Source organism: Oratosquilla oratoria, chromosome 37 (assembly GCF_046742065.1).
Source record: "Oratosquilla oratoria isolate Oo_2021 chromosome 37, ASM4674206v1, whole genome shotgun sequence".
Taxonomy (NCBI): Eukaryota; Metazoa; Arthropoda; class Malacostraca; order Stomatopoda; family Squillidae; genus Oratosquilla; species Oratosquilla oratoria.
Genome location: NC_134813.1, coordinates 9,607,861 through 9,620,360, shown reverse-complemented (window position 1 = coordinate 9,620,360; position 12,500 = coordinate 9,607,861). Strand labels below are relative to the sequence as shown.

Here is a 12,500-nt window from a genome sequence, read left to right as displayed (position 1 = left end):
TGTATACTGTAGTTGTAGTTTCTTTGTTTTGTCCGAATGTTCTTCCTACAATTGATTTAAGCGCGTTAAGTCTAGGTGTGCATTATGTCCTTTTGTTTGTGATGTGTCATTTGAATGACATGGATGTATCGTACGTTACGCCAAGAATCTTGGGTGTATGTATATGTGGTATGAGTGTGCTGTTGATAGACATGGTAGGTATCTATGTTCCGATGACCAGCTACGTTAAATGGATGATATGATGTTTTATGAATTTATGTTGCAATCCTTAGGTGATGTTAATATGCATGTGTGTGTGTGTGTGTGTGTATGTGTGTGTGTGTGTGTTTGTGTGTGTGTGTGTGTGTGTGTGTGTGTGTGTGTGTGTGTGTGTGTGTGTGTGTGTGTGTGTGTGTAAACTCGCTCCTTCTACTGCACCGCTCATTGCATAATATCCTTTTCTCGTATTCCTCCTCCTCTTATTACTTATCATTATTTCCTCCATCTTAATCTTTATATTCTTAATTTTCCACCCTTCTCATATTCTTTCTTTCTTTTTTCTGCTCCTTCTCCTCTCTGACCTGGTCTTCGTCATTGTGGGAGTCGTCGCTGCCCACTGCAAGACACTGTTTATCGTTAACAATTGTGTAATGTCACCCACAGATCTTGCATCTCTTATTTCAACTTCAAGAGCAGCAAGGCGGATGACATCAAGAGGTTTAAGGACAACGTACCTGAGCCGCAATTCTCTTCTAAAGGTACGTGAGTATAAAGATTGCAACTAGCGTGAACTAAAACGTACATCAGTCATTGCTAATGTAAACACCTACCCCTTCGCTGCTTTAGGTGGCAAATTGCAACCAAATGAATCTGTCTAGCGTTATTAAATGGAATGAAATTATTGTTATCTACTGATAGCAGACCAAATATAAGAGAAATACTAGAACGACGTTTCGCTTATTAGAGCTTGATCAAGTACATGGAATATAGACTACCTAGGAAAGACCAACCGCTCATGATACATTCTTTTTTATTGTAAATTTACATCTGTATAACAGGCGAACGGGCCAATAGCCCGCCACTGCAGGCTTGTTTCATTACGCCCTTTTGGGCGTGTCTTTCAGTCAAAAACAGATAGATAAGTTGATACATACATACATACATACATACATACATACATACATACATATACCAAAGATTTTTTCCCCCTTTACAAGGGAGGTAACCAAAAAAACAAAGGCATAAAAAACACTCCCACCCATTCCATCCCCACATACTCCGTTTCCATCCACCCCCTTCCCTCCCTCTTATCTTGGCTCCTCCTGGATGACGGTCATCCCTGCATCTCGCCCACTGTCCTGGGTCAGAAACAATGTCGCAAAACACAGCACATTCACAGCAAGGCTGCTTCGTTAAATCGGCGACTCCCCCTCTACGTCCCCTCATGCAGAAATGGAGAAGACGGGGAGAAATCCCTTCGGGCTGCGTCAAAATATCATCCACACATACTTCCCTCACCCCCACCCACTCCCCCTCATGCATCACAGCAATCATCCATACACAACCATCCTCCGTTCACCCCTGTCTTCTGCCCTCTCTCGCCCTCACTCAACAGACATTCCCCTCTTTCCCAGTGCCCCTTTTACCCCATCCATCCATCTCATCCTTGGTCGCCTCCTCATGTTCACTCCTTCCACCTCTGCCTTCCACACCTCTTTTACTAATCTTTCTTCATTCATTCTTTCCATGTGTCCAAACCATCCTAATACTCTTTCATCCACCCTATCTTCCAACTCCCTTTCCACCCTCGTTCTCCTCTTCACCTCCTCGTTTCTCACTCTATCCAGCCTCGTAACCCCTATCATAATTCTCAGACACCTCATCTCAAACACTTTCAAACTCTTCTTCTCTTTCTCTCTTATGTTCCATGTTTCTGCCCCCATATGGCACAATCACTCCTTTATACAATCTCATCATAGCATCCTTTCCCAAATATCTATTTCTCATCACACCTTTTAATCCCCCAAGGCATTTACTTGCTTCTCTGAATCTACATTCTTCCTCCACCTCCTTTCCTTCCTTTCCCGCCACGTTCACACCCAAAAAACTAAGGCTATCCATTTCCTCCAGTCTCCCTTAATACTTACTTGCAGTCTGCTGCAAATTTCTCCCCTTGTACATCTCATCACCTTACTTTTACCCACATTTATCTTCGACTTCCTTCTTTCGCACATCCTCCCAAACGAGGTGGAGGCGCGAGGCGCGCCACTTCCACCAGCACACTTCCATTTTGTTGTGCCTTCCGGACGAGGAGGGCGTCCCTGGCTTTCCTGCTTCGTTCAATGTCCACATCCGCCATGCTATGCCTCAGTTCCACGATGGCGGGATAAGACAACAAGTAGTGGACCAAAAAACTACTTGTGTTGAAACCACAGCGTTCGCACTGCCGCTCGAGGAAGTCGTCCCGTAGCTCCTCCCGTGTTCAGTACCTGATACGCAAGCGATGCAGGGTGACCTGGACCACCCTGGTTTGTTGTCGGTCGGCTCGAAGGGGCTGGTAGGCGGTGGATCTTGCGAACTATACCGCCAGCCTCGGTGAATTCTCTTGTTCCTGACGTTCTGCAGCGATCCTTCGGGCAGCAATGTACCGGGCATTACTGCAATCTGGGTAGGACGTCGCTGCTGATGTCGGGCATTCTGGTGGCCGCACGTGCCGCCTCGTCAGCAGCCTCGTTACCTCTTAGTCCCACGTGACTTGGGGTCCAATTGAGCGGCACCCGTCCACCATCTGCAGCTAGGTTCTGGGTGTGTGCCAGTGTGGAGGTATATAAATCTCTGAGAATAAATGGGAAGATACGGGGAGCGGGAGAAGGTAAATAAAAACTGGGGAAAGTTAAGGAGGATGGGGATTAACTGTCCATGTGCCAGAGGGCATTTGTGCAGAGCCGAATGCAAAAAGTGGAAGACATAAGCTGAGGGAACACTTGTTCACTGTTGATGGACAAAACCAAAAGAGGGAAAAGGAGTGTCGAGGGCAGCTAGTGATGGTTTCCCAATAATTCGTTAGGAATTAGAAGTAAAGGAATCTATATACCTAGTACTCTATTAACCACCTGTAGAAGGATTAGTATCTTTATTGGTGTGCTCTTCAACTTCTTTTTTTTTTATAGCTAATTAGTATAACACATCTTAACATGACATATCTCCCGCTATTGTGTATTTATTTGACTTGTTCAATAGCCTGAGCATATACTCAGGCTATTTAACGATTTTGGTTAGATTCCAAAACAAAGGATTACAAAGGCGGAGCATGTCGATAGGAGACCTTTTGGTCCATATCAAGGTCGGATGCGAAAAAGATATTATAATATTGATAAATAAATAAATGAATAAATAAAAACTATAAATAACAATAGATCGAATAAATGCATAGGTATAGTTAAATAATAAACAAACAGGTAAATAGTAAATAATAATAAATTCACAAATAACTAACAATAAATGAGAATCAGGCAAATGATAATAAACAAACAGACAAATGATAACAAAACAAATAAGATATATAAAATAAATGACAGTCATTACAGCATCTTGCTTAGGTGCTTATCTAAATGATTCTTAAAAAAAAAACAATATTAAATAAAATAGAGGCGTTATTAATGAGCTTTTTCAGTCACACCCTGATAACTTTTGCTGGAAAGCACTAAGAAAAAATGCAGTAGATTTATTTGTGTCATTCCTAAATGATATACGAAGTGTATATCATTGATTGAAATATTAAAATTTAATTGTTTGTATGAGTTTAACAGTTTCGTTTAACTCTCTTGATACTATATGTATCCTATTAATTTTATTCAGTCAAAGGGACTCCCCAATCTCAATCTCCCAGCATTTTGGAGACTAAACCCTCGTTCTTTCTCCACAGAGTTCCACCTTCACGCCAATGGGTGCCCAAAGGGGTGGCGAGAGGTGGCGTCTGCAGGCCTAAGAGCCCGTCGCCTCCTCCCAATATATTACGAGTACCTTCGAGAAGACCCCATTCCTAAATTGCGACTCATTCTCCGTTTCCTGGGGATGGAACCTGACGAAGGGCGACTGTCGTGTCTGAAAAAGCACTTGGAGGGGGAGTATAAAGGCAATCAGCTCACTATTGATCCTTACACCCCCGAGGAGAAACTGGCCTTTGCCAATGCCATCAACTTCGTGAATACAAGTCTACAGAAAAGGGGCTTCGATCCTCTTCCTGACTATTCCCTCTATCGTAATTAAAGCGAAACCTGTGTACATCCTATATAGTGTTCTACACAAGTATGTGCCCCTTACAGAAAATTAGACCAGTCTGGGCGTTCTCTAAGAAGGTGTCCTGTACCCCTTACAGAAAATTAGACCAGTCTAGGCGTTCTCTAAGGAGGTGTCCTCTTGCTAACTACCCTCTGATGCAACGACTGAATCCTTGAACTGACATTCACAGAAATCCGCTCTGTATAGAACCTCATGCCGCTGATGTCTGGGTCAGGACAAAATTGTGTTACATAGAGGTAAACAATTAAGGGGAGAATTTTGAGATTTAAGGTTGAAAAAAGATTTTTTTTTTTTTTTTTTTTTTTTTTTTTTTTTTTTTTTTTTTTTTTTTTTTTTTTTTTTTTGGCTACATTGCAACCAATATCTATCTAGGAGTGCACTCACAAGCTCTCGAGGCGAAATACGCTACGGCGTCTGACGTACGACTCTTTAAATACGCGGTAGTACGCATTTAAATGGCGTCCCTGGACGAACCCATAAACAAATCGTCAGCTGTTTACTGTAGGTCTTTGTATATTCTTCACTATCTTCGCGAAAAATGCAGATATTTTTATTCTGTTTGTTTTATTTTGCAGTAGAAGCTTTTTCCAATCACGCAGAGCATGCTTACGCACTAGTTACACAATAAATTTGATTGCGTGAGAGTGTAATCTCGTAAAAAAAAAATTGTGTGAATATTTGTGTTTCTTATTTATTTATTTATTTTTTGTCATAATGCCTCCTAGAAAGATAAAGCAAATACGGAAGGCCAAAGGATCATATTGCCATGCCTGTTCTGTCCTTACAGGGAAATATGAGAAGAATAAGATCACTAAAGAAGAATTGACAGCTAAACTGGACAATCACAAAAAGAAAAATCTATGTAAGAAAAATTTCTCTGGGCCATCAGTTAGCATGGAACCTGAGTGTGCTTTGAGAATGTGGAAGAGGTCAAGTGACATGAAGGTTAGATGCACGACTATGGTTAGTGATGGGGACTCTAGTACATACAAGGCCCTTATACAGTTGAATGGTGATGAAAGCCCCTATGGCAAAAAGCATCCTGTAATAAAGAAAGAATGCAATAATCATTTGTATAAAAGAATGGGAAAGCGGCTGCTGACTCTCAAGCAACAGAGGAGAGAAAAATAAGTAGCAAAGACAGGAAAAGTTCAATTTAGGTCAGTGATGACCCTGCCAGAATCTGTTGTCAAACGTTTGCAACAATACTACCTGAATGCAGTCAACAGGCAAATTGGTGGTAATTGGGAGGAGCTCAAACTTGACATAATGGCAACTTTTTATCATTGTATAAGCACAAATGAGTTGCCACAACATGATCTTTGTCCAGAATCATGGTGTTTTTACAAGAAAAAGACAGCAGCAGGGGAAACCTTTGATCATAAGGCAATGAAAGTTGCCATTCGAGTCAGTCAGGAAGAACAAGACCTGGTTAAAAGTGTGAATGAAGACCTAACAAGAAAAGATCTTCTAGAAAAGTGTCTCAAAGGCAAAACACAAAATCCTAATAAAAGTTTGCATGCCAAGCTCTGGGGAAAGTGTTCCAAGTCAAAGTTCGCTGGACTGGACAAATTGGTTTTTGCTGCACAGGTAACAGTCTTGCAACATAACTTTGGTTATGAAGAAGGCTCTGTTTTGTCATTAATAGGACTCGCATCAACAGCTGACACACTCAAAAGTGACAGCTTCTTTGAAAGGAGGAGGTCAACCCCAGTGCCACCCAAGAAGAGGAAGCAAGGTGCCACTGCCAAGCCCTCAAAGGATTATGATCCTGATGGCTTTTAATTCAAAACCCAGCGACATGAGTCTGGTGGTGCCAGATGATACCCTTTTATTATGCATGACTATATTTTTATTATAGTCATGACTATACTTTTATTATAGTCATGTATAGATAGTATCCTGACACCAGAAGGTGGTGGGAGGGGACTGGGTACCAGCAATTGCCTGCAGTGGTGGTGACTGGTGAGTACAAAACATATTTATATTACTAAATTATCATGTATTTCTTGTTTCTGAAGTTTACAGAGCATAGAAAACATGATGATACACAAAAGAAAAAATATCAGGGATAGGCTTTGTTAGAAATAAAAAAAGTATAACATATTTTAAACTTTGACAGCGATTTCCCGAAAAAAAAGTTTTTAAGACTTTAAAGCAATAGATCTCAGCTATTTTTCAAGATACACCGTATTTGAAAAAGGTAATATAATTCTAAAGGCTCTGTCTAAAAATTTGAAAATAGGGAATTTTTATTTTTTGTGTCTTAAGTTGGCAAATGGCAGGGGGTTTTTTCTCAAAATTTTGAGTTTTTTCATGTGAATTTGAAAACAAAATATTAAACAAAAGACAAAAATAATATAAAAAATCTGTATTGACAAAATCATTATTTAAAACCCATACATTTCAGGTTTAAATTTGAAATTTATGTGATATACAGTTTTTGAGATCTATAACTTTGAAAACAAGCGAAAAAAGGTCCAAAAAAAGGACAAAAATGACCATAACTCAAAAACTTAAATGACAAAAGTAATGAAAATTTGCCAAAATGTTCACCGGAGAACATTTATAATATGGTACAAATTTAATTGAAATCCAATGATAAAAAAGAAAAACCCCAAATTCTCCCCTTAAGTGACTATATAAAGCATTAACAAAGACAAGAACAAAAATTATAATGATGATAATAGTAATTATAATAACAACGATGACGACGATGATAACAATAGTAGTAATGATAATATCAATATTAATGATAATGATGAAAATAATAATAACAATAATAGTAATAATAATGATAATTATGGTAATACATAAGCAGTAGATATCTGAAAATGTATATATTTAGAAAGCCTGCCAATATCCATTTCTATTCCGCCCATAATCTAAAAACTAAAGTGTTTTTTCTTCCATGATTCCTAGAGACTTTTTTGTTTGTAGTCCAGAACTTTTAGATGTAGAACTTAAAGTATCCCAACCATCTTGTTGAAAATTACCAGAAAGTGGTAATGAAATGTCATAATGAAGATCGAGTCAATAGTATAAAGATGAATCTTTTAGTTCTTCCAGTCATACCCTGATCACTTTTGCTGGAAAGTACTAAGAAAAAATGCAGCAGATTTATTTGTGGCATTCCTAAATTATATACGAAGTGTATATCGTTAGTTAGGCTTCCACATATCCTAAATACACTTTAGTGTTTAAAGGTCAGATATCAACAGATATACCATTCGCTAAAAAATCATCGTATTGCTCGAAAAAGTACTTTTCAAAAGCATACAAATAAAGTTTTTACCTGTTACAGAAGAATTTATTCAGAAAATTCACTTTTAATTGCGCCTCACATACCACTTTTCCGAAGTCTAGATGTTCTAGTCGATTAGTAATTAGTACCAGTAATCGCCGCTAGGTGAACCGGCGGTGACGTCACAGTTGCCAAACAATCGGACAAAGAAACACACGCTGTAGTTCAGCTCAGTCATTCCAATCGAGTTATTCATCTTCATGTTCGTTTTTAATCCAAATTTGTTCGCAAAAATGGCCCATTGTGCATTCCAATTCGGAAGGATAGTATGTATGGTGGAAGAAGAAGAGGAAGAGGAGTTTGATATCGCCGAACATCGCATTGTAAAGCCTTACCAGTTCGAACTGATAATAGGACAGCCCGTTTCTTCGTCGGAATACAGTGCAAGTGAAGATGAAGAAAGTGGTGAACAAAATAGCGAAGAAGAAGGGGAAAGCGATTTGTCAGATTCAGAACCCGAGACCACGGGGGAGGAGACGGAATTCGACGGCGACGTTGATTTAGACGGTGCCGAGAATCAAGATGGGCCTACCACCCCTCCTAGACGCAAACGCAAAAGATCTGACCACTCTCATAGGATTGGGAATACCAACTGGTATGAAATTCAGTGCATTATTCCTACCTTATTTAGGCTATCATTGCAAGCATGGGATGGGGTCCTTTGTTTTTATGTCGACGATCATTTGTCAGTCTCTCTCTAAAATTCCAAGCATGGGGGGAAAATTAAATGATATGAATTGCCTTGTGGCCATTTCTTCCTGCAAGATTGAGATTATTCATTTAAAATACTGGAATGAATGAATGAATACATGTAAATAAAATGAAGCCAAATAATCTTTTAATAAGTACTGTCAACTGTGTATTTTCTATTTTACTAAACACAGTAAAGTGTATAAAAATAAAAATATGTACAAGGAAAAACATCATAAAATGACTATCAATATTTATGCAGTTGTTTCTTTCAGGCTATACAGATATATTGCTTACCGGCACTTCACCAGATGGATTTACCACATCCTTGAGCAAATTTTTGGGGGGCTAATAGTAATATGATAATACACATATTATCCTCATTTCAGAAGGGGAGGGGTGTTAATGGTAGGGCTAGCACTGATGGCTGACAAATCTTTAGCCCTAGCATTTAAAAATTCCACTTAATAAAATTATTCCAATGAGTGTTTTAAATTTTCAATTTGCTCATTTCAGTTAGGGGGGCTTATGGGGGGCTGTCCACTTTTTGAGGGGGCTAAAGCCCCCCAAGCCCCCCCCTGGCGCCGCCACTGCCCCGGTCCATGGCTTCAGGGCCAGTTTAATTCACTAAGTCTACTAGGCCTATATAGGCCATCCTGCATGTCCATGGAATTTTTAACAAGCCCTCTCTGACATAGGCATAGGCCTAAGCCTAACGCATGCACATGATGCATGGAGTCAGAAAAAGTAAACTGCCTACGGTACCTCAAGCCTCCGGCGTTTATCAAACGCTGACCTCCTACTTTTCTTTTTTGGTTTCGGCGTGGAATGCTTTGTAGTAGCTGCAAAAATTGAGGGCACGGCATCAGGTTTTAGATGTCTCCTGGTCTTCTCCATAAATCCAATCGATAACGCTAGATTCATTTCGAAGCATTCCTCTTCGAAGTGGTCAGAGCAAAGTTCTGAAAACTTCGAAGGCTCCCACAGTTTGCCCGGTCTTTTGCCTGCTCTGTTCACCTTTCTATCCATTCCGATCGTCGGGCTGGCTCCGTAGGAAATTGAAAGAAACTCCTCCCACTTCCACTACCATTGTTGCAGCCTGCGGCAACGCAGTACACCATTATTATAACAATTTTGTTACAATAAAAAAAAAAAATTGAGACACTCAAGAGACGACACACGACTGACAATGCAAAAGCGATACGATGCACTCTCAGAATAACAATATTGTTTGGCAACTGTGACGTCACGAACGCGGAATTCCCCGAACGTTCCCGAAGCGCACGGGCGGGTTGTTTCGAATAGCAGACGACGCAATGAGATGAAGACAAACAACTGTTTTTGCCAAATTTGATAAGATGTAGATGGTGGAATTATATAGAATACTGTCAGTATGCTTTTTTATGTACATTAAACTGTAAATACAAAAAGTTACGGAAGTCTTGATATCTGACCTTTAAGAACAGCACCATCAAAAGCCCCCAAAGCCCCATGTAATCACTGTGATAAATGCTACACTAACCAAACAGGCAAAGACTTAAACATAAGTGAAGAGTCAGAACGAATCAACAGCCTAATGTTTTTTACACATAAGAGATTTTGACCACAATATTGTCTGAAACAACACTAGGGAAATTAAGAGTAATTGCTAAACAGGAATGTTGTAGACTAGAGTTGTTCTACATTGGTTAGATATAAACTCTTCGTGGTTTCTGGTCTTTTGCGTCTCCTCCGTGACTGGTGATTTCCATCCAAGGAGGTGACGAAGAAAATGGTGGCGATTGCCAACAATATTTTACAACTTATAATTCTAAACATCTGTCTGTTTATCTACAACTATTTACATTATGGAACTGAATATGGACACTCAGTATTTATTTCAACTCTTTGTACATCTTTAAATATAAGAAATGAATTACGTTAACTACTATCGTATGGCAATAGTGTGTGGCCGAATCCGCGGTCGAGATGCAAGTGGCTTGACGGTTGATTTCTGAGGTCAAGCCAAACTGAACGCGGGTCACATTACACAATAGGTGGTCCGTTGAAGGCTGTTGGTGCCACCAAGATATGACATCGTGTAGCTAATGTATGCGCGTGTTCGTGTGCACACTAGTATAGAATGAATAATTCACACTCAATCTACAGTCATTTCTTGCAACAGATGCTCGGCACAGGTACCACTCGCTAAATTAATGTTCGAATAAGATAGAAATATAAGAATTTGACATATGAGATAAATGTACATGGATTTTGAGCAATTTTATTATAGGGAAATATTACTGTCTAAAATAAAATTGTCTTAATCTGAAGAACATATGGAAGTAGATATTACTTCTGTTCACCTAAACAAGATGCAATATTATGAAGGGGTGGCTCGACTGCTAAGGCTGTAACGGAGGAGAGGACTAGGGGGAGAAGTTGACAGGGTAGTACTAACTTATGATGGAAAGTTCTCTATGTCGAGGCCACGGGGTACTCTTTTGATATGATATTTGTGCAAGATGGTCTCTGTAAGTTTGCGCAACCTAGGTGCTTTGACTTTGTTATTTGACTCCTGTCCAATGATACGAAAAGGTCCAGTGAACTTAGGGGAGAGCTTTGAGATGGGGGTGTGGCTGAGGGTGTAAACAATCTTTCCAACTTCAAAAGTACAATCTCTGGCTGATTTGCTATGCACACGGGCCATATCGTCCTTAGCCAGAATAAGAGTATTATGAATTCTTTTGAGTATTATGAATTCTTTTGAAAAGGCTATTGAGTTTTGTTACTTTGACCTTAATGTAATCATTGAAATAGTAAATGGGAGGTAGTTCTGAAACAAGGTCATATGTGAGCCTTTTGTCCGAGCCAAAGAGGACAAAATGAGGTGATTCCGATATTGAACTGTTTATGGCACTGTTAATGCAAGCTTGAATCATTGGGGACATGTTCATCCCAAGGAAGGTGAAGATCAGAAGCAAGGTGTCGAAGAACATTGAAAATCTTTCGGTTCTGGCGTTCAACTAAGTCATTTGAACTAAGGTGGTAAGCAGTATTACATTTTGTTATTTGAAAAAAGGTAACAAATATTCGAAAGAATCTCATTGTTGCCACGTGTTGTGCTATCATGTCTGGTAGGTAGGAAAAAATGCAGAATCGTGAAAAATGGTTTCCCCTGGATGTAAGTGGTAACTGAAGGAGGTTAATAGCTACTGTGTCGAATGGTTTGTAAGGGGTAGGATAAGTTATGATGGGAACATGACCGCTAATATGACATTTGTATGATGCGCAATAATGACAAGCATCAATGTGGCAGTGTATATATTTCCCCCATGGTTAATCAGACATAGTGCAGTCTGGTTCTGAGACACATATTGTTATTTCCCCTGTGAAATTAAAAATTGTGAGCAAGTGAACACTCCATCGTTTCTTTACTACCTTTATTGAACCTACAATACTCCGCGTCAGTTGCTTGTACTCCTTACATTCTGTCCACTTTATCACACGAGGATACACCAGCTGCTAGAACAAATTGTTCCACCACTTTCATACAACAGAGCTCCCAGTGCTCAACCACTCCAACCTCTCCCCAGGACTCTAACTATTCTACTTTACTGACAGCTGTGGACATGTGTTCCAAACGTAACAGACGCAATACCTCCTCCCACATGTCCAAATCATCAAAACTCAGGACAAAGCACCCATTAAATATTTCTTCTTCTTCTTCTTCTTCTTCTTCTTCTTCTTCTTCTTCTTCTTCTTCTTCTTCTTCTTCTTCTTCTTCTTCTTCTTCTTCTTTACCGTCGGAAGACACCTTGGCCCTCATAGAGGAATTCAACATCAAATCCACCCCAGTCTCAGAAGTGTTATCTCCATTCACACTCACACAGTGCTCATCAGCCCAAAGACACTGTTCCATCGTGAGTATACAAATACCTACCTACGAGTTTTTCATGCACTAGACACCGATGTACTCTGTATGCCAGAAATTTGCCGCATCAATGGCATTCCTCTCCTTTCAGATATCAGCTCTACTTCAAGGAAAGGTCATACTTGCATTTTTATTGCCTATGACACTTACGCACCCCTCCATCTCACAGTTGGTACAAATATTTGCGATTTCGAAATATATCCCTCACGCATCAAAGTCATGGATGACACATTCCCTACTTCTCAAGTTTGTACCACAATTTCCGACTTTCCCATAGCACAGAAGCCCATTAATGCATCACTTTTCAACCCC

The 12,500-nt window shown here is 39.8% G+C and overlaps 2 protein-coding genes across 2 annotated transcripts in view; one reads left to right on the top strand and one right to left on the bottom strand.

The window, feature by feature from the left end:
* Positions 1-4,817, top strand: part of LOC143019309 (sialate:O-sulfotransferase 1-like) — an 11,105-nt gene extending 6,288 nt beyond the window's left edge. The window contains exons 5-6 of the mRNA XM_076174949.1: positions 643-737; positions 3,905-4,817. Coding sequence (XP_076031064.1) covers positions 643-737; positions 3,905-4,248 — 439 coding nt within the window. The 3' untranslated portion in view covers positions 4,249-4,817. The remainder of the gene's footprint in view (positions 1-642; positions 738-3,904) is intronic.
* Positions 4,818-7,574: 2,757 nt separating this feature from the next.
* Positions 7,575-9,733, bottom strand: LOC143019444 (uncharacterized). The gene is made up of 2 exons (XM_076175078.1): positions 9,041-9,733; positions 7,575-8,343 (listed from the first exon to the last, which is right to left on the bottom strand). Exons 1-2 carry the CDS (start codon positions 9,302-9,304, stop codon positions 8,272-8,274), a joined length of 336 nt encoding a protein of 111 aa, XP_076031193.1. The 5' UTR covers positions 9,305-9,733; the 3' UTR covers positions 7,575-8,271.
* Between the last annotated feature and the right edge of the window lie 2,767 nt (positions 9,734-12,500).